This window comes from Rhinichthys klamathensis, unplaced genomic scaffold, assembly GCF_029890125.1.
Source record: "Rhinichthys klamathensis goyatoka isolate OS25496 unplaced genomic scaffold, OSU_Roscu_1.1 h1tg000072l_1, whole genome shotgun sequence".
Taxonomy (NCBI): domain Eukaryota; kingdom Metazoa; phylum Chordata; class Actinopteri; order Cypriniformes; family Leuciscidae; genus Rhinichthys; species Rhinichthys klamathensis.
The window spans coordinates 2,085,175-2,107,675 of NW_026606615.1; the positions used below are offsets into that span (position 1 = coordinate 2,085,175).

The following is a 22,501-nucleotide window of genomic DNA, read 5'->3' on the forward strand; positions in this document are numbered from 1 at the left end:
CAAAAGCACTAGTTCTTCTTTTGCATGGGCTAGACTCCTCTGTGGTGCATTTCATGTAGGCTACAGTCTGGTTGAATAATGTTTGATCACAAGTCTCTGAAGTCACAATGCTAAGGGTAATTTTCTAACAATGTAATGTTGCATGGAATACAAGCTAGGCTTACAATTGCTATGCTAAGCCTTTGGTATATGCATTTCATTCTGTTATTAATTAAACGATGGTTCACTGTTTGTGACAATATTACAACTTGCATCATTTACATAAAACAAATAGGAAAATAGCACGTGTTCCATCAGATTACATTGACAAGGTTCCAACAGTCACCGAAAACCTGGACAAATCAGGGAATGCAACAATTTATTTGCAAAACATTAGGGAATCTCCATGTAGCTGTAAACAAACGGATGTTTTTTGTGCATTAACGGAGAACTAAAACTTGAATAAGATAATTTGTAGTTTGGTCTAAACTAAATGTACAACTGTAGCATAAATGGACATCCCTTTAAAGACCCTGACTGAGCAGCTTATGCTAAACTAGAACCTTTTTATGACTCAAATGGTCAATAAAGGTACAACTGTGGCAGTTGATAGTGGCATTAAAAAACATAGCAGCTGTAATACATCATTGTCTTTCTAATTAACAAACATTGTATGTGTACAACATTGTAGTGTGGTATACTGTAACTCAATAATATGTGTACAAATATTCAATAAATATTCAATAACTGTGCCACGTGATGACTAATTACATTCAGGCTCTTCTTAAGAAAGTGTGTAAACTGCCTCTTGGCACTGCTCACCTGTAAAACTAAACCAACACACAGTTTATTATGCTGTTAGAGCTCAGATCAAGGCTATCGGAGCTCCTCTAAAAGTGCAAGATGTTCGGCATTTGATTTGGATCGTTTTGGTGTTTATCCCTACTTCCTATTTGAAATCGATTAGGCTAAAATCACTGAAGTGTTAAAAAACTGTAAGACAATGTGCAACTCGTATAACTGAAATTCCCTTTTCCATGTGCACACATTATTAAAAGGACGAGAAAAGGTAGTGTCGTCGAGGCCTTGGCCATTAGAAGAAAGTTATTCCATTCTTTTTTGGCGAAAACATGATGCTTAATCACAAAACTTCCTGTGCATTGACCAACTCCAATTAGTCGTTTCCTCTCTCACCCAAACATGCAAAACTGTTCCAAACTGATCAGGCCAGCTATCTGAAATCACTCAATCGTCTTCCATATCCTCATAAAGCCAGGGTCACGCGTGCTCAGAGCTTAGACAGATACTGTGGCTGCGAGTAGAAGGCCCATTCGGCCCTGGGGTTTGGGACCCCAGCGATAGGAGCCTGGATGCAGCAGGACGGGATGTTGAAGTCATCGACCACCTTCAGCGCATCATCCTTCACTGATCTGCACAGCTCCAAAAGCTTCAAAACAAGCAGACCACAATCACATGAGGGTTAATGCAGCCATTACACAACAATATCATAATAAATATATGCTCTAAGCAATGCCAGTGGTGCTTTCCCAATGAGAGACCGCAGACATAATTAACAATAAATTGCACAATTTTTCATTCATGTCCGTAACACAATTGGTGAGTGACATGTTGCATTTTGGATTTGAACAAACCCCTTTATCCCGAAGTATGATCAATAGGAGACACAGCTAATGACACTTGACACTAGTGTAAACAAATAGAGACAGTTCTGAAGGTACCAGCAGAACATTTTCTAAAACTGTAAGACACTGCAGTTTATCACGGAACATTCCAGCGCCCTCTGGTGGATATTAATAAAGCAGCGTTGAAAAACACTTTTTTTAACTTCCATTTATGCACAGCTACATCACAAGAGCTTTGTGTGTGGTGTAAAGTCATTCATGTGTGAGAAGAACACATTCAGACTGTCATGTCAGGGTCAAGAGAACAGGAATGATATGATCCCGCCTCAGCTGAGACCATTAAAGATCACCCCAATGTGATGAAACTGCAGAACCACAGCATGCTGGATCAGATGACATACTGACAGTACAAAACCTATTGCTGTATTTACTGTAATATTGAGCCTTAGTTTTGTGCTGTATGTCTTGTGGTCCCATATAATAGACTTATACTATGGAATAATTCTTCAGATCATATGCATATTGAGGAGAGGTGTGCTAGTGGTTTTCAAAAGAGTTTGAAAATCAGGGGGAAATTAGATAGATCTACAATATACCGATTAAAAGTTTGGGATTGGTAAATGTTTTGAAAGAAGTCTTTTATGCTCAACAAGGCTGCATTTATTTGATCAAAAATACAGTAAAATTGTGAAATATTATTACACTTTAAATGAACTGTTTTCTATGTGAATATATTTTATAATTTAATTTATTCCTGTGATCAAAGCTGAATTTTCAGCATCATTACTCCAGTCTTCAGTGTCACATGATCCTTGCAGCAAGTTTTAAATAGTGTGCTTAATAAAGAAACGATACAAAAAACTTCCCTTAAAGATAAACAAACATATGCACATTTCAACCAAGAATTTTGATGTATGATAAACAATAAAAAATGTAATGTATTTCCTATAATAGGAAAGTACTTGCTAAGAAATAAGACTAAAAACATTCAAAGTGATTCAATGATAAGAAACTTGGATTTAAACAGGGTCAACAAGGATTTAATTGCTATCAGTGCGTCCTTGATGAGGTGAGGTGTTGCGCTGATTCCTCAGACATCCTGCGTGAGTCACAATCCTGCTGTTTTCTCCCACATCGCCTGACAAAGAGTTAATTTATCGTCCTGACACTTTGGCTCCTGCTCAAGTGCTCCAGAGCTCAGATGAAAGACAAATGATCACAGCCTGTCAAAGCTCTGCTTGTGGATTTTGACTTTTATAACCCTGTACTATGAAACCCCCTCATTGTTCTGTTCGAGAAACACTCGCTTATCTGTGCCACATTAACGGTTGAAATATGTTTGGACACGTCTTGCTCAATAGCCGTCTGTCCAATGAGGAGTCTGAAACATGTCTGACCTCTCACTTTCTCTTTCTGCCTCTCTTTCCAGCTCAGATGAAAGAAAAGTAGCTCTATGTAGAGGTTACATGCCCGACCGAAACGGACAGATAAGGAAAGTGTGTAAACGGAGAGAGAGAGAGATGGCATGAAAGAAGAGAAAGGGAGACTAAATGAATTGGTTATTCATACACTTTGTAAAATGTAGAGAAGTTGGCTTCTCAGCACAGTAGGATGAACATGTTTTTTTACAGTAGGACAGCTTTAAGTAATGAACTTTATACTTTAAAAACCTCAATAAAATGGATTTTTGGAGTGAGATTACCGTTCAAACATTTGGGGTCAGTAAGGTTTTCAAATGCTTTTGTAAGAAGTCTCACCAAGGTCACAATATTAACTTTTCTTTTTTTAAAGTGTAATTTATTGCTGAATGTTCAGTATCATTACTCCAGTCTTCAGTGTCACATGATCCTTCAGAAATCACTCTAATATGATGATTTGCTGCTCCAGAAACATTTTTGATTATTATCAGTTGAAAAAAATTAAAAAAAATTGTGGGAAATATTTTTTCCAGGATTCTAGAAAGTTCAACAAAGAACAGCATTTATTTGACATAAATCTTTTGAAACATTATAAATGTCTTTACTGTCACTTTTGATCAATTTAATGCTTCCTTGCAGACTAAAATGATTAATTTCTATATATATATAAAAAAAATATCACTGACCCCAAACTTTTGAAAGGTAGTGTGTGTGTTAAACAAAACGTATTATTTCATCATCTATCAGGAGAAAAAAATGAGGAGCTCATTCAAATCTTTAAACCCAAGTCACCTTGGCAAACACAGTTCGACACACATATGAAGCGTAAAAGACACCAACAAATGTTTTTATGAGCGTAAAACCTGATTAAACCTTTGATCTCCAACAAGAGATGAAGCTTCAGCGCTGGAATGAAACGGTTGTATCGCCACTAGAGCGGCTGCTGACAGAAAATGAAGATGTTTGGCCACTTTTCAAAGACAATGAGGGGCATGAAGGTATATGGACAGAGGACAATAAACTCAGACATATCCTGGGGGGAAAACTGTGTTAACGCAACAAAAGCAACGTCACTGTTATTGATGAAGAGCTTGTGTCGAGATCAAGGTGACTGAATCAGTGCAGAGCTGGGAAATCTCATGTGTTCATTTAAATTATAGTGTGTGCGGAAGATGCAAAATCACAAATGAAATCTTTTTCTGTTTCTCCTAGACAGCGATGGGATTAAATGAAGAGCAAATTAAGGTTTCTGCTTTTCTCCAGAGAACCAGACCGCAGTAATCTCACATGTGTCTCGTCTGGAGCTTTGAAAGCAAATTTAGACAAGATGCCAAAGTCTGTAAAAGTCAGAGATCTCAATATGAACTCAAACATTTCTCCTCAAACTTCTTCTGCTCACCAAGGCTGCGTTTAATTGATTTAAATACAGTAAAAACATTAATATTGTGAAATATGATTACAATTTAAAAGCTCAGCATCATTACTCCAGTCCTCAGTGTCACATGATCCTTCAAAAATCATTCTAATATGATGATTTGCTGCTTAATCTAAGACAAGTTGATACTTAAATAAAACATAATTCATAGCTTTATGAAAGAGCAGCTTCTAAGCAATGACACTTACTAACCGAATAGTATGGTCTTCACTTACTCTTTGCATGTCCACAAAAATCCCCTCCAAACAGTTACTCATCACTCATAACGCATTACATAAAGCTCACAATTAAAAATAAAACACAATCTTCAACACTAACCCTCTGTGTTGGGGTGAATGAGTGTGTGTGTGTGTGTGTGTTCAGTGAAGCATGCGAGTCTGGCTCTAATGTTGACACGTGTAATGATAGGAGAGTGTGTACAATAGGAGTCATTCTAAAGAGCTGGAGCCACACACAGAGAAATCACACGTACATGTGAGGATCTCATGCACTGATACTGTCCTCACACACTCAGACCTCACACACACAGACTTACTCAACAACATGCTCACGGACATTTCTTCTGACTCACTCATCACCACACACACTCACTCACTAATTAGTGTCAAGTCAAGCACTATTACTGCTGCTCATTCTTAGGTTAGTGACCTGAACGAACCCATAACCTGAGTATGAAACTTCAGCTCCATTTTCTGGACATTTATCACACCTCAGATCATCAGCTCTCACAGAGATGGACTGTAAATTGGACTTAAGTTGCTAAAAATAGATTCAACTTTGGTCATAAGCAATTGACTGGGACTCCAAAGTGAAGAGTCTTCATGTCTGCAAAAAACAATATTTTCTCTGAATATCGTGACAGATAAATGTCGACAGTCTTTCACGCACTCTCTTTTATGAAACGAAGACGAATTTCAGTAACACTAGTTTAGGGTCCAAATCTCACTATTAACTAGTTGCTTATTAGCATGACATTACTAGGATATTGGCTGTTTATTAGTACTTATAAAGCACTTATTCTGCATGATCATATTCTACAACTCTTGATCCAACCCAATACCTAAACTTAACAACTACTTTACTAACTATTAATAAGCAGTAATTAGTAGTTTATTGAGGCAAATTAATATCAGGGTTAATAGGCAAGGCAAGTTTATTTATAGCACATTTCATACACTATGGCAATTCAAAGTGCTTTACGTAGAGAGGAAATAATCACAAAATAAAAGCAAGGAAAATTCAAACAGTTATTCAATAGCTTTACATAGAAAATAGACACTAAATAAAAGCAGGGGGAATTAAAGCAGTAATAAAAGGAATTAAAGGAGATAAATGATACAGTTATAAAATTAATTAGAGTAAAATTAATTAAAATAGTAAAAAGATGATGCATAGAATGAACTTCTCATCTGGCAAAACACCGGTGTATCTTATTTTGACTCTGAGATTCAGTATTGAGAATTGGACTCTAATCTAAAGTGGGACCCAAATTTCATGAGGAAAAAACTTGCCAAAAGTTGTTCAGTATTTTAGCGGGAAAGTCTCACTGATTTACACCACTGTTCCAAAGTTTGGGGTCAAAGATTTTTAAAAAGAAATCAATTATTCAGCTAGAGGCATTCAATTGATCAAAAGTGACAGTAAAGATGATACGTTTCATAGAAACGTATCATAGAAAACACTTATTTTAAATTGCAATAATATTTCACAATATTGCTCTTTTTACTGCATTTTGTATTAAATAAATGCAGCCTCAATGAGCAGGAGAGATTTGTTTTCTATCATTCTATCCTTTTTTATTTTTTTTTTAAATCTAATGGTAGTCTATAATGATTAAACTATTCATTTCAAGTAAATTAAAGATAAATTATCTTTTGATTCAAGTACAACCTCATGTATACTACTTTCTTTTATAGAAGGATAATGTAATGAACAAGGAAATCCCCTTGAAACAACATATTCTTCAAATGTATTGAAATGAACTGCGTCGAAACAAACATTTTGAAAAGAACGCAACGAAAGGGATTTGACACTCAGTACTGTTTCTACCACTCAGAGATGTTCTGGTTTAACTTCAGCAGCCATTGACTCTCAGATCAATAACAAAACGTAATGTCAATCAAAGCTCGCTGAGCCTGCATGCCATTATTTGCATGGCTTATTCCACAGCATGGAAAGAGATAGGCAAAGATGCTCAATCTTATCTGTCCAAAACATGTTTTCAACTTGTCTGAGGATAGATCCTTTCTTCAGCAACTCAACTAAAAGCAATACAAATCTAGTGACTCCCAACATAAACATGAAAGTCACAAAGGAATATGTTAATGCTCTTGCAGCTCAGAGGACATAACGCAGTTCTCCATTACGAGTCTATAATAATAGACACAAATAAGCCAGAGGTTAACATACAGCAGGAGTATAAAGCTATGATAGCAGTTTATTTGGCATATTGAAACTTTTGGTAACACTTTACACCAAGGTCTCATTTGTGAAAATTAGTTAATGCATTAGTACTACATGCGTGCAATATATTTTTACAGCATGTACTAACCTTTGTCAGTGGACGTTAGTTTATAAAAATACAATTGTTCATTGACACAACATTTGATTTTAAAAATGTATTAGTAAATGTAGAAATTAACATTAAGATTAATAAATGCTGTAGAAGTATTGTTCATTGTTAGTAACTAATGTAATGAAACCCTATTGAAAAGCGTTACCATATTTTTTGAGCACAACGGAAGATTACTGGGGCCAGATGTAAAAAAAAAAAGACTTATGCAAAGTCTAAATTGGCTCTCCATTTAATCTCAATGCTGTCTAGGAGGAACTTATTCATTCGTGATTCCTACGTGCGTCCTTAAGAAAACCAGCAAACAGCAGCTAATTATAAACAAGCAATCGGGTTATTTTCGTCACGTTATGCAGCCTGTCACATGATAAATGATCTTCAATAAGCCATTGAAAACATGTAACAATAGTTGATAATATGAGCACGCTGAAAGGAAGCGTAAGCACATGCCTTCAGTCACGTGTGGCGCTCTGGGAGAACAGAGGGGGTTGTTTGCGCAGAGAGAGCGGCTGTGTTGGGTTTGTTGGAGTGGTAAACATGCAGTAAAGCACCTGCTGACCGCATACTGACAGACCGGTGTCAACCCTCTCGGCTCCGGTGTGGGACAACCCCGATGAGGGCGCCTGGATGTTTAATCACAGCTAATTGTGAACAACTGGCCACTTTTTGTGTGTGTGTTGGAGGCGGGCGCTCGATCAATACCCCCTTTGCTAATGTTCACATTCTGCCATTCTCCGTAAACACAGGCTGATGAGCAAAGGTTTAATGAGGAGATCTAATCCCAAACAGCCTCAGATGGGCAGCAGAAAGGCTTTGCGCCTCTTGAACTGCCTAAAGTCTGATTGACAGCGCGCTGAGACTCTCCTGATGGGCTGTTTTCAACACAAATGTTTCTTGAGCAGCAAATCAACATATTAGAATGATGTCTGGAGTATCATGTGACACTGAAGACTGAAAAGTGCATGCTGATACGCTCCTGATGTGACTGATGGTTAAATGGGTTGGTACCTGGCTGCGGATCTGCCGGCTGGTGCCTGCGGTCAGGTAGTTGTGCTCAAGATACCACGCTCTCTCCTGGTACACCAGACTAGTGCCGTGAAGAAGGCAGAACTAGAAGAGAAACAGGAAAATACGTAAAAAAAAGACATAACTTAACCCATAGGGCTGATTTGCACATCTTGAATCTGTATAAGTGATGCATACTAACTCTTTACTTGAAGCTCTTGTGTATAATGCATTATAAAAGTATTCATAATGCATGTTATAATGCATTATATTGTTTATAAATAAAGTTAAAATGCATTACAATGTTTGCAGATTCCTTGTTACATCTGAAACTGCTTGTTTGTCATGTGTTAAATGCGTTATAATGTACTTTATAAAAGTGTAACAATGAATAGATACGTATTAAATCTGTGGTTACAATTCTTCATGAGTTCTTACAATGCATTATTTCTGTCAGGAGCACTATCGTCAAAGACAATTGACAATTCGCCTTTGGCTAAGCCACACCCTAGAATGTAGATTGACCAATCACAGCGCAGCCAAGAACGAGCTCCCACAGAGGTCCGACACTTTTTCACAGCGCTCCATTGACTTTAACACAGGCGTCTCATATTTTTGGTCTCGGCAGGCTATTATACCGTCGTAGTTTTATCAAAAATATGGTTAAACGTTGTGCCTGGGGCATTTGTAACAAAGATACGCGTTTCCCAGAGAGGTTGGAGGGGGGTGTCCGTTTTTTTCCCTTCCCAAACCGAAGTCAAATCCTGACAAGTGTCGTCTAGCACACGCTGCTAATAAATACAACGTTATACTCGTGTAGTCCGTTTGCTTTGTAATAACGATTATAGAAGTGAATAGAGACCTACCCAGCTTTGCATGAACAGATATTGTTAGTCCCAGCCTCCGTCTCGATTAGTAGGATATGCGGTGGTTCATTTTTTTGACTGTGACCGGTTTGCTTTTGCCTCTATTTGGATGCCTTGTTTTTCCTTGCGTTTCACCTGCATGTCGTGAATATAGCCTTCGAACGTATATTGCTGCCCCTTTTGCCTACTTCTATCGGACACTTTATTTGCTGCGCCTGCTTTATAAAAGTTTGATAAAATTTCAGCAGGAAGAGCTGTCACAGCATAAGCCATGTTGATACCAGAGCCCAGATGAAGTGTGTTTGACGGACGTAGCAACAGTAACTAAGGGGGGCGGGGCTTAGCCAAAGGCAAATTAGAAAACTGTACAGTTTGGATTGGCGGTATGTTTCCGTTCTGGGCGAGAACTCCCTGTCAGCCTAGCATGGATAAGAGCAGGAGAGCAGCAATAACCCGCCTTAGGGTAAACACAACAGAACCAACATGAATGTATTGCAGATATCATTCATGTCAATACTTTAATGTACAACATAAATCCAGAAATTTATTCTGATTCAAGGGGAATCAGAATGCCAAATCCTGACTGGAGAAGAGGAGGAGCTGGGGATGGAGGAGGGTAATGAGCTCCTGAGAAACACGAGAGCTGCTGATAATACTGAAGGAGCTTATATATGTATACAGTGATAGGCGTTGTATTCCTATAGGTAGACGTGGATCAGCTGAGGGTCACTGATGCGAGCTTGACTAACGTGACCTTCCAGAACTGGTGCTACGCTTGATGTGCATTACGAGGAATAATTAATGCATTAAAAATGCTTTTATATAATATGAGTAACACTTTATTTGAAGCATTATATACTGCATATTGCAGTATTCACACTGCAAATCACATTGAATATTTCAAACAAATTCTAAAAAGCATTGCAAGTACACTTTTGTTGTCTATTTTGTTGCATGGGTTAGGGTTAGGGTCAGACTATGGCTGGGAATCCACTCCAAAGAGAATTCACTATATCTGTGGTCCACTACGGACTTCACTAATTCTCACAGAATAAGAACAATTATTAAAACTTTATAGTTATTGCAATTGTTACTTCCTGATTGTATTAATTTTCTTTGAAGCTGCTTTGAAACAAAATGTACTGCGAAGAGCGATATACAAATGAACTTGAATGGAATTGACTTGTTATAGTCATTGTCTTTGGTGTGGACGGCCCAACTGGACTTTCAACTAAAAGCACATCTGGACCATATTGCAATTATTCTGGCCAAGAAACACCAAAAATGACAGGAAGAGCACAACTGAAAGACATGAAAAGTGACCGACTACTGTCTGATTTATTTGCTCAAACAGTAGAGCGTGACGCTTGGTATGATTCCCAGGGAAAGCAAGAACTGATCAAATGTGTACATTGCATGTAAGTGGCTTTGGATAAAAGCATCTGGCAAATGCATAAATGTAATGTAAACATTTTAATATCTCTAGATGTACTTAAAGGGATAGTTAGGGACACATTCTAGCATACTACTCCTACTATTCCTGAGAGATATGGTAAAAATAGTAAGAGTAGTATGCTGGTATGTGGTTCCGAATTCAGCATGTGTAAACTAGCCAATCTTACGCTCTTATCATTATTGTATGCAAAATGCATCAGACAGTCCATGAATGCTCTGTAGGCGTGCCGCCATCTGAGAGCATTCAGAATTAGCACAATGCAAGGTCGAAAAATGTGAGTGGAAAGATACTTGCTGACCCCTGTATGTTATTTTCCATAACTAAAGGACCCTATTCGAGCTGTAGGCCTCTTCACATGCGAGCAGCTTGAGTGAGTACAGGATGTCATACAGAAGATGAAGGGGATGGAAAAACAGTAGCGGTATGAGCTAATATCTCTTCTCCACAGAGGTGAGGTAGCAACCAAACCACCCAGCTACATCAAAGAGCTGGACAGGAAAAAACACAGCATGCAAAGCACCAGTTGTAAAGCATGGACACTAAGAGGAATACTATAACCTTTGACCTCATAGCAAACAGCGGTCAGCGTGTTCACTAGAGCTTTTTTATGCACGGTAGCATCTTGTTTTTTAATTAACGCTGAATCAAAGCAACATAAACACTCTGTATAGCAACCGTAGCGGTGTACAATATCTCTCGCTCTCGTTCTTTGTGTTCTGCTCTCTTCCTCATATGCAAACCAGAGAATCGATGGCTTATCGCAGAGCTATTAAGTTTCTTATCAGTCCATGCTGAACAAGTGTTGGACTGAGATGGAAGTCACCTTGTTAGCGTGTCAGCTTTGGGAACTGAAACCATGCGCATCACGCACAATCATGAGAACGACTGAATAGTAATTCTTAAAAGCATAAAGACCCCAAGAAATTACTTGAAGTTGACAAGCGTAGTTTCCTTTCCTGTTTTGAAATGAAGGAAGTTGGGAACAATTAATAGCCATGACGCTTTAGTTACGTCATAGCCATGAACTATGATTTGCTTCTTAGTAGTCAGAAACAGTTAAACTAAACTAAAAGAATAGTACTTTTTTTATTAGTGTATATTATATATATACACTCACCTAAAGGATTATTAGGAACACCATACTAATACTGTGTTTGACCCCCTTTCGCCTTCAGAACTGCCTTAATTCTATGTGGCATTGATTCAACAAGGTGCTGAAAGCATTCTTTAGAAATGTTGGCCCATATTGATAGGATAGCATCTTACAGTTGATGGAGATTTGTGGGATGCACATCCAGGGCACGAAGCTCCCGTTCCACCACATCCCAAAGATGCTCTATTGGGTTGAGATCTGGTGACTGTGGGGGCCATTTTAGTAATGATTGGAGCTTTGTGACATGGTGCATTATCCTGCTGGAAGTAGCCATCAGAGGATGGGTACATGGTGGCCATAAAGGGATGGACATGGTCAGAAACAATGCTCAGGTAGGCCGTGGCATTTAAACGATGCCCAATTGGCACTAAGGGGCCTAAAGTGTGCCCCCACACCATTACACCACCACCACCAGCCTGCACAGTGGTAACAAGGCATGATGGGTCCATGTTCTCATTCTGTTTACGCCAAATTCTGACTCTACCATCTGAATGTCTCAACAGAAATCGAGACTCATCAGACCAGGCAACATTTTTCCAGTCTTCAACTGTTCAATTTTGGTGAGCGCTTGCGAATTGTAGCCTCTTTTTCCTATTTGTAGTGGAGATGAGTGGTACCCGGTGGGGTCTTCTGCTGTTGTAGCCCATCCGCCTCAAGGTTGTGTGTGTTGTGGCTTCACAAATGCTTTGCTGCATACCTCGGTTGTAACAAGTGGTTATTTCAGTCAAAGTTGCTCTTCTATCAGCTTGAATCAGTCGGCCCATTCTCCTCTGACCTCTAGCATCAACAAGGCATTTTCGCCCACAGGACTGCCGCATACTGGATGTTTTTCCCTTTTCACACCATTTTTTGTAAACCCTAGAAATGGTTGGAGGTGAAAATCCCAGTAACTGAGCAGATTGTGAAATACTCAGACCGGCCCGTCTGGCACCAACAACCATGCCACGCTCAAAATTGCTTAAATCACCTTTCTTTCCCATTCTGACATTCAGTTTGGAGTTCAGGAGATTGTCTTGACCAGGACCACACCCCTAAATGCATTGAAGCAACTGCCATGTAATTGGTTGATTAGATAATTGCATTAATGAGAAATTGAACAGGTGTTCCTAATAATCCTTTAGGTGAGTGTATATATAACCAACCAGCTATGAGGTGAATCATAACATTGCAAACTTTTGAAGCAAAAATGTATTTGAAAATTGGACGAAAAGTTGTGTACTTAACAACTTTAATAACTACAATTCCATGAAGCATCGCAAATTACATAATTGTATTAAAACCGATAGAGAAATGTTGTTGGTCATGTAGAAACAGCATATTTGAGTGGGCAAGATTGGTTTGTCCCGATTCTCTGATTAGTGGAAATTTCTTTGCAGAATCATGGATAATGAGGTTTTTCTGAGTAATTCGGTTGTTAAATATTATTTAAAATATAAGTAAGGAATAATTGATGACAGGCAGTTGAGTTATTAGAAAGTTCACACCCGAGGTGGTAATGCGGCCACGACGCAAAGGTGGTGTGCATTAATATTTTCTAATAATTTAATGGACCGGAGTGAATTATTCCTGACTTATACTACTTTACCACACCACAAAACATTGTTCAGAAGTTGTTTTTCAAGACATTTGTCAGGTTTTTGTCCTTAAAACACTCTTGTGTGTAGGACTAATTTCTTTAGCATCTCATCCCACGACTCTATTGCCAATTCCAAAACATAAATTTAACTGAGGCTGAAGACATTGATAGCAGACGAATGCCGTTATTAGAGAGAGAGAGAGAGAGATTAAGCGTGTGTGAATGACCTCAGTCTGTGTGTCTTTCAACAGTGTTCGGCAGCAGCGTCTCCACTAATAGCGAAACTGTAAGTTTATCTGCTTCAAGAATAACGCCGTTATTACATCGCTAGTGAGAAATGTCTTGTAACTTTTCTAAAAATAGTTTAGAAAAATTGCTAAACTATTTTACTGGTAAAATAATCAGAGCAGTGCTGGCAACAGGTTTCTGTGCAAGTGTGTGTCTGTACTGTATGTGTGTGTGTTTGAGTGGGAGAAAGAGAGTATGTGCTTTCCATACATAACAAAATGTAATTTTGTGGCAAAAACATGGAAATAATTTGTTGTTTTTATCCTATTGTTGACTATATTTATTTGCTTGGTCAGTTTCGTTGCGGGTTTTGGTTCTTCTGCTGTTGTAGTCTGCAAAAACCTTTGAAATAACTGAGATCATTTGGCGTAGTGATATGAAACAATAATGCGGTCAAGACCTGCCTGGAACTACTTTAGCAGAGTGTTTCCCTGAAAAAAATGTAACACCTTAGAACGTTTGTCAACCAATCAGATTCAAGCATTCAGCAGCCCCGTAGTATAAGTTGAAATAATGCACTGATGGCTTAAACAAAAGAACAGAGCAGAATAAACAACCTCACAGCAGGTCTGTCTTTAACAGTTAGAAGTATAAATTTCCCTATGGAGAAAATTCTACTCTGCACTCTATAAACATTTAAAACTAAAAATAATTATTGTATATCATACAATATTCTGTAGGTAGGAAGTTAGTATTCCATTCAGAAAACTCCAAAAACATTCAAATTAGTTCTTATATGAGTAATTATCAGCATGCTTTAGACAGAAGCAGAGTTAGGACAAATGCAGTCTAGAAACATGGATGTGAAATGTCAGACTGAGGTAGGATCACAGGTCCCATGACTGTGCGAATCGTAAGCAACAGAAGTTTGAAGAAACAGGTGGAAGTGAGGTTTTCCTGTTCCTCACTGGTGCGCTTTGTCTCTCGATCACAGGACTAGTGTGACAGCACACCTCATGACCTGCCAGGAACGAGGTCGTTATCTGAGATTTGTTCATGTTAGCTGCTCTCCAGAGGGCCTGACAGCTGCTGTCAGCAGGTCTCAGATCAGTGCGGTCGGTTCTGCTCCAGCGCTCAGAAAGCTAATCTGAGACTCATATGACTGCAGCACACATCCTGATACGTGTTTTAGCTGTGTCATATCAGTGCCAATTAAAGCTAAAGTGTAAGTGTGACTCGTGGTCATGCTGAATGAGTGATGCAACCTTTTAGTACAATGCTGTGCCACAAAAACCTGAGATTAATAGTTCAACCAAAAATGACATTTCTGTCATCATTTATTCACCCTCATATCATTGAAAACCTGTATGACTATGACATACGGAGATCTGAGGCTGAATGTTTACTCTGCTCTTTTTGTATAAAGAAAGAGAGAGAGATTCGGGGTCCTTAAAGGACAAAAAACACCTTAAAAGTATATATTTTTAAAGTATTCCTTTTTCTGAAGCCACATTATAGGTTTTTGTGAGGAACACATCTAATTTAAGGCATTATTAACTGTAACTCATACAAGTTTCCAATTACTTATGGTAAAATGATGACATTATTTTCATTTTTGGTTAAATTAATGTCAGCATGAGACTTATTTGTAACACATTTCACTTACATAATGTGACATTTTCAGGATATTCAATAAGAAAAGAGCTGTGCAGTTTTTTCCCTTTCATTGTGCACCTGAAGAAAAGAAAAAAAACGTTTCACAAGCAAAACCACCAAATGTCTTTTTTTTGTCTGTGTTTTTGAAAACATATTGCTAGCAAATCTTTCTCTCTTTTTTTTTTTTTGCAAGTGCATCAAAGAACCCTTTTGCTTTGTTTTTCACTTGCATCAAACAGTTTGCTTGCATTTTTTTCTCATATATTTCCATCCAAGCAGAGGTATATATATATACACACACTTTATATATTTTGATGAGAATATTAGGTCCGGAGAGCCAAATCTATGGCATCTGAGAATTAAAAATAAAATTCAATATTTCATCAGATGAGTCCAATTGGGATATAAATATTAAAAGGTAAGATCCGAAGTTTTATCAGGCTATTATTATCTATGCATATGTATGGCAAAAGGCCATGTGACCAATAAAAGATACTGTATTGGGGTTCAGGATTTTCCTTTTGAAGTCTGAACCATTTTATATTTTGCTTAAAATAAGTATGTACAAAGACCAAACAAACAACATACATAATATTCAAAATGCTCTCATTCTGAGCAGAAAACAAAGTCAACTAGTCATTTCAAACTTTTAGTTGTCTTTTCCTGCCATTTACAAATAATCCTCCCAATTATAACATAGTTTATCACCAAATGTCCTTAACATGCTGATTAGGCCTAATGATAAATGTAGATAAAAAAAAAAGTCTTGTCACGAAACCTGCTTTGAACGCTCAGAGTCATATACTGTATGTATGACCGATAAAAATAACTAGGTTATATTTACTGCATTCTCATTTTCTGAAGCGTTTTAGCAAAAGGATATATTTTTTGCTGCTCACGTGTTTCTGCTACTGTTAAAATAACTGCGTCATCTGCAGCTCTTCTAGCGCTTTACGTCTGTGTGGGAGAGAGAAGCAATGTGCACGGAGCGGAAAGGGCTTGAATGAGGCGTTTGGCTCTAGATAAAAAATATTAGAGGATATAGCACTGAATTATCATTACCATAAAACAGCCCTGAGTGCTAATGGTGTAACGCTGTTGTTTTGACGCGCTGCTCTCTTTAAACTGCAGAAATAGTCAAATGGTGCTACAGTTGCTGCATTTTGTCATGTGGTCCGTTTGAAACCAAGTCGGGGTCCGGAACCGGACTGCGGACCGCTATTTGAGGATGCATGTTCTAGGTAATTACTAGGGCGTTACCATGTGGTTCCTAAGGTGTTCAAGATGGTTGCTCACTGGCTCAAGTCAAAAGATGCCACTCACATGCCTGAGGGTTTACGGGTGGGCTGTTTTGACTGCAAGCAACCACCCAGAACACCAAAGGACTGTGGTGAAGAGTTTTGCATGGGAAGCACCACACATTTTCTTGTAAAATGTAAAAGTGTGTTTTTATTCTGGTCTTTTTCACTAATTTAGCCCCCTTCTAAGAAGCCTCAGAACCATGACACTGATGTAAGGGATGCAGTTTTTTTCTGCAGTCTGCATTTTCCAAACACGTGGTCAAGAGTGGAATCCTCTGAAATCTCCCTGCGACGATGAAAAGCGCAGCTTATTGTTTTTTGAGTGGGCACGAGGTTGTTGTTGTTTCTGAGAACTTTCCATTGGAACCGGCTGATGAGTCAAAAGACAAAAAGAGTGTCATGTGGCGCGGCAGACAGAGCAGAGCAGAGCTTCACACGTACCTTGGTAAGCAAGGCATGGTCCTCTTTGATATGGCACTCTTGAATGGCGAGAGCAAACTGCTCCAAGGTCACTGCAGAAACAAAATTTTCAAAAATACAATATTATTAATAAGATGGTTTAAACCCCCCTGAGGTTTAAGTTATTTGCATAAAAGGTCCTGTTTACATATTAAGATGGGTTTTGGTTTATCGGATCACAAGTAGACGAGGGAGACACATTCCCGTTTACACCTGGTTTTTAATCCGTCTCTTTTGTCCACTTTAACCACTTTTGTCCTGATTTCTGATTTTTGGGTAAATCTACAGGTTTTTCAGATCTTTTGATCTACTGGACAAAATAAGCTCAAGCAATTTACATATGAACGTGCCCGGAGACGACAGAAAAACAGACGGAGAGCATCAGCTTTAGTTTCTGCTCTGACAGCCACAAGTCCAGCCGAACGCTGTGAGTGTGTGTTAGAAATCAGGAATGGTGAGAGAACATTGTGTTTGGTACGTTTTTCGTCTTCAAACCAAACTTGGGTCTTAAAGTTTAAATCCCGTCTGGCTAGTGTGCTTCCAGAATGTTTACGCTTTAGGTCAGTAGGCGGTCAGAGAAGACGGTCTTGTGTGGCTGTTCGAACACATTCGACCACATGAGCATTTACACTGCGAAATCAATCCGGTCGAATGAGTTTTCACCTCTGGAAGTGGTTAAAAGTGGACAAGCTCAAAACCTTTTAGACTCCATTTACACCTGTATTTAGCGTCGTCCACTTGTGATCCGATTGACCAAAAACGCATCTTAATTCGTTTTTCGGACAATTTTTCAGCTTCTCCCTGAGCCTTAAAATGAAATGTGCCTGTCCCTTTAAGAAACACTCCTTTCACATGTGAAATGAGAAGCAGCGCTTTGATACACCAAAGTCTGATGCACCACCAGGCAAACTTTGTTTTTTTATCTACTTGAAAGAGGAAAGACCAAAACAATATAAAACAAAACATAATTCAAATCATAATATTTTAAATTCAGCTAATGTGAATTTGCATTCTAGGAAGAAAAAAACTGTACCAAAAAAGGTGTTGAAACTCTTTTAACTGAAAGGTGGGACTTTCAAACCTACAGCCACATTATTGAGAATAAATGATTATTCGTCTCTTTGATCAACTCAATAACTGTGCTTTTTTGCACTGGGGAGGAAGTCTTGAGTTTTGAAAGTAACAGTAACATTGTCATAGTGCATCAAGCTCTTTTATCTCTAAAGATGAAGTAAAATTTGATTGCTCATGATATGAGCCCTTTAAAGCAGCTTTGAATGTTTAACAACTTATTTGCATTAATATTTTCCAATGTATAGATATTGTTGCGTTTGTGCAGATTTGATCCCATAGTTTGAACCGACAACTATGCTTGAATTTAAATTCAGAGTTTCCTTACATGCACTATGTGACTATATTTCAGATAGAGTCTATATTTCAGATTGGGGGGGGTCAGGCATTGACCAATGTAAGTATAGCAATGAATATTCTGTGATCTGTGGCTATTACTATGTGTTACAATCATATACAAGTCAGTATTAATATCATAAATGAAAGAACAGACTGGAACACTGGTATAAGGTGTGAATAAAAACCCCTCATCTCAATGTTATCAGCCCCATCTCAGAGAAAATTAGCGCATGATCTCTCTGTGTGTGTAAGTGTGTGGGAGGAGGGTGAGAGAATGGAAATTTGCTATCAGGGGAGGAAAATATATCTTGACACACAAACCCATGTACGGTACACACACACACACACACACACACACACACACACACACAGCATGTGGAAATACTCTAGAACATCAGAGGCTCAGAATGCACAAGACTTCTCTGTTGCTTACTGAGTTGTACGAGTGAATCAGAAAGTCAAAGGGAAGTGTAACAGTGTCTGTAATGATCAAAGACGTGTGGTGAGTTTATAATCTGCACAGGCACATGAATCACCTACTCTAAACCTTACAATCTTTTAAAATGCACATGCACTGTGCTTGTGTTTGGGACACATTTAAGTGTAAAATACTGAAATAATTTTATTGTATTTTCCAGGACAAATATATCAAAATAATAAAATTTACTTCAACACTTCTTGAGATATTAAGGATTACTACAATTTTGTTGATGTGTTATTATTGAATTATATTTTTTTTTAAAGTATTATTAAATATTGTTTTCATTATTTTATAAATGAATTTTGTTAAAATAGATAAATGGTAACTCAAATCGGCAACTAAAATTTTTCTAATCTTAAGGATTTTTAGACATTTTCACTGGATAATATAAGACAAAAATACTCATTAAGAATATGCTTGGCATCCTAAGTATATTAATGTATTAAAGTCCCCTTGTAGTCAATCATTTTATCCCTTAAAATCACCAAAATTACATATTGAAATGTTTTTTCCTTGAAAAAAAAAATATTCTTCATGCCTTAAAATAGCTTGAATGTAACTCTACACCCTTGCCTCATTTAGTATACGCGGTTCTATAGAATATGCAAATGAGCCCCGCCTCCACTCACTCACTCAGCTCAGAGATCCACTGGTTGACGATCGCACGTTGATCTGATTGGTTACAAGGTCGTTTGTGACATCAGAAACACCAGTGATTTCAAACCGTGTTTTTGAGACTGTCTTTGGTTCACTGCAGTTTTACGGAGAAAATACTCAGCAATGCTGTCGACTTATGAATTTGCAAATGGTTTGTCTTAAAGCATATTAAAAACACCACATAGACATATAAACAACATTAAAAGCTTGATTTTCACCACAGGGGTAGTTTAATGTAGAAATGTCATTTAAGTTGAAGGTAAAACCATCTGGTAGTTCTCCTGGCCAAGTTTTTCTGTGACTGAATTTGTCTAGTGAATTTGTCCAACAAATTCACAGTGGCCAAAAAGTACAAAAAAGGTATTTGGAGACTTGAGTCACACTTAAAAATGTCTAAATATCAAAACAAGTGTCATCTGCAAACCAATTTTCTCAGAACTAACTTTCCATTTCTAAGCCATTTCTGTAATGACTTTTCACAAAATTTTCAAGATGAAAACAAACTCTGGTGCGATTGCTCTGCTAGTGCGGTTCATTTGAATAAGTGTGAACGCTGCTAGCCGAACCCTAGTGTGCACCAAACAAGCGGAGCGAGACGCTGAAAAGATGAGTTTAGATCCGCTTCCAAACAAACTCTGGTGCCGTTCAACTGAAATATGAACACAACACGGACCAAAGACATGTTTGATGATGTCACAAGATGCAACCCTAAAAAGGACAGAATGCTCAAGCCTGTTTTTTCTCATCATAGTCGCGTTGTTGCCCATCACAGTTCAGTACTGGCATCAGAACCACGTCTCCTCGCAGCAGATCTTTGTGTGTGTGACTGACACTGTTTTCACTCCTTTACGCATTTTATAAGCTCTTCACGAGTTCTCAGCTGGTCAAAATACCATCATGTAGGCTACGCACATACAACGAGCGCATTTAGCCCAGAACACAGCATTGTTTTGGATGTTCAATCGTGAAATTACATTTACGCATTTGGCACATTTACATTACATTTAAGCATTTGGCAGACGCTTTTATCCAAAGCGACTTGCATTGCATTTCAAGGTCCACATTTACATTCTTATCAGTTCTTGGTTTTCCTGGGAATCGAGCCCATGACCTTGGCGTTGCAAGCGCCAATGCTCTACTGTTTGAGCTACAGGAGGGCTACGAAATATACGTCATAAAAGCCGACCAATCAAGTTGTGAACATATCCTATGCTTTTAGGTTCGGTATCTTTAGGCTCAGTGTTAAAATGCCAATGTGAACGCTAATCGGAACAGGACTAAATGTTTTTTTTTTGGTGCGGACCAAACAAACCAAGCGAACCGAACTACAAGTGTAGTAACACACACCCTAATGTTTAGATAACATTAGATGACATTCAGGCATTTGGCTTCAGCGTCCAAATACTTATTGGGATCATGTACATATGACATCCGGGCATCCTTCAAAGTTTTCTATGAGAATATGCATGAGAAAAAGTACATTTGCAGAAATATATTCAAGCAAACAAGGGTAACAGATGAACTATAAATACAAATAAACTTCCCCTTTCGCTCACCTTTGTGTATGTGTGCCATTGCCAAAGTGATCACGTGATGTAAACAAGCGTTCCAGGCCATAAAAAACTCATCTTTGTTTTTCTCTATCTGTTCAGGGGAATACATAGCATTGAATACAATTTGTTACAATTGACATTTTCAGGAAAACAGAGCAAATATTTAGATGACTCATGTTGCTTTTTTGTTCAATTAAATACTTTCTAGTCTACATGTAGCTAATCATTGCTGTGACATATCAACGGTGTATTGGCCACCTAAAAAAAGGGAAACTGCACGCTTACGCTCACTCGTATCCAAGGTGAATCATCACCACTGTCATCCCCTATATGTGTTTTGTTGAACTAATCACATTTACACGAATCACGCCACAGTTCAAATAAACCAAATAAGCTCACGCAATTTACATATGAACGCGAGCGGAGATGACTGAAAAACATACGAGAGCAGCAGCTTTTAGTTTGTCTAAAAAATCTAAACAAATATTGATTAATTCAAAATAAATAAAATTAAACTGAAAAGAAATTAAATGTATCTTTCTATTGGCCCTTAAAATATTAATACTTTATAGCCAATACATTTTACACTTGCTATAGATCTTGTCACCCGCTCTGCCTTAAAATCAGCAGTGTTAAAACTCAGAGGAAACAGAGCGACTGACCTTTGTGTAAAGTCGACTTGCTAGAGTGCGCTGTAACACCCTTTCCCTGTAGCTCACCGCTTTCAGCAGGAACATTAGGTCTCCTACTTTGTCCACACCGAAGCCAAGAAAGCTAGATAAACAAGGAAATAGCCAAAAGAAATACAGATTAACTCAGTCAAACAAAGAGATACTGTATAAAATCACCGAACCACTATCAGAATAGCCTCTAGACAAAACAAAAAAGCTGATTTTATTCAGCCTATGACGGACGACTGAAAATCTCGACTTGGGTTAATATGTTATGAATAGCAGGCCAGAAAACAATTTAACACCTATCAAATTTTCCTCTTAGGCTAAATTGCTAAATTGCTGACCTAACTGTGAGTGTAAACATACCGAGGGTAGACAGGTTCCTTCTGTCTGTCTGTCTGTCTGTCTGTCTGTCTATCTATCTATCTATCTATCTATCTAATATCTATCTATCTATCTAATATCTATCTATCTAATATCTATCTAATATCTATCTATCTATCTAATATCTATCTATCTAATATCTATCTAATATCTATCTATCTATCTATCTATCTATCTATCTATCTATCTATCTATCTATCTATCTATCTATCTATCTATCTATCTATCTATCTATCTATCTATCTATCTGTCTATCTGTCTGTCTGTCTATCTATCTATCTATACATCTATCTATCTATCTATCAATCTATCTGTCCGTCCGGCCATTCGTCTATCTAGACTCCATAGCAGTTCGTTTTGTTCCACGTCATGTTTAAGGGCGTGAAAATGTAAAGTCGATGTGCCAACGATAACAAACCAGCAAGCATCTGATAAGTTATTCATTCAAGTAGGTTGTGCAAGTTTACTGCAACAATGGTGCTGCAAACTTCACATACTTTTGAAAATCCAGCATTTAGTTGATCCTGATAAGCGTTCATTGTCACAGTCGTAAACACGACGGCTTTCTTCTTCCATGAGGAGGTTTGGCGTCACG

The 22,501-nt window shown here is 38.0% G+C and overlaps 1 protein-coding gene across 1 annotated transcript in view; it reads right to left on the bottom strand.

Moving 5' to 3' along the window:
- Positions 1-915: 915 nt before the first annotated feature.
- Positions 916-22,501, bottom strand: part of acoxl (acyl-CoA oxidase-like) — a 48,348-nt gene continuing 26,762 nt past the window's right edge. Inside the window, exons 16-20 of the mRNA XM_056250593.1 lie at positions 21,511-21,622; positions 20,852-20,939; positions 16,730-16,800; positions 8,056-8,157; positions 916-1,426 (exon numbers count right to left, since the gene is read on the bottom strand). Coding sequence (XP_056106568.1) covers positions 1,268-1,426; positions 8,056-8,157; positions 16,730-16,800; positions 20,852-20,939; positions 21,511-21,622 — 532 coding nt within the window. The 3' untranslated portion in view covers positions 916-1,267. The remainder of the gene's footprint in view (positions 1,427-8,055; positions 8,158-16,729; positions 16,801-20,851; positions 20,940-21,510; positions 21,623-22,501) is intronic.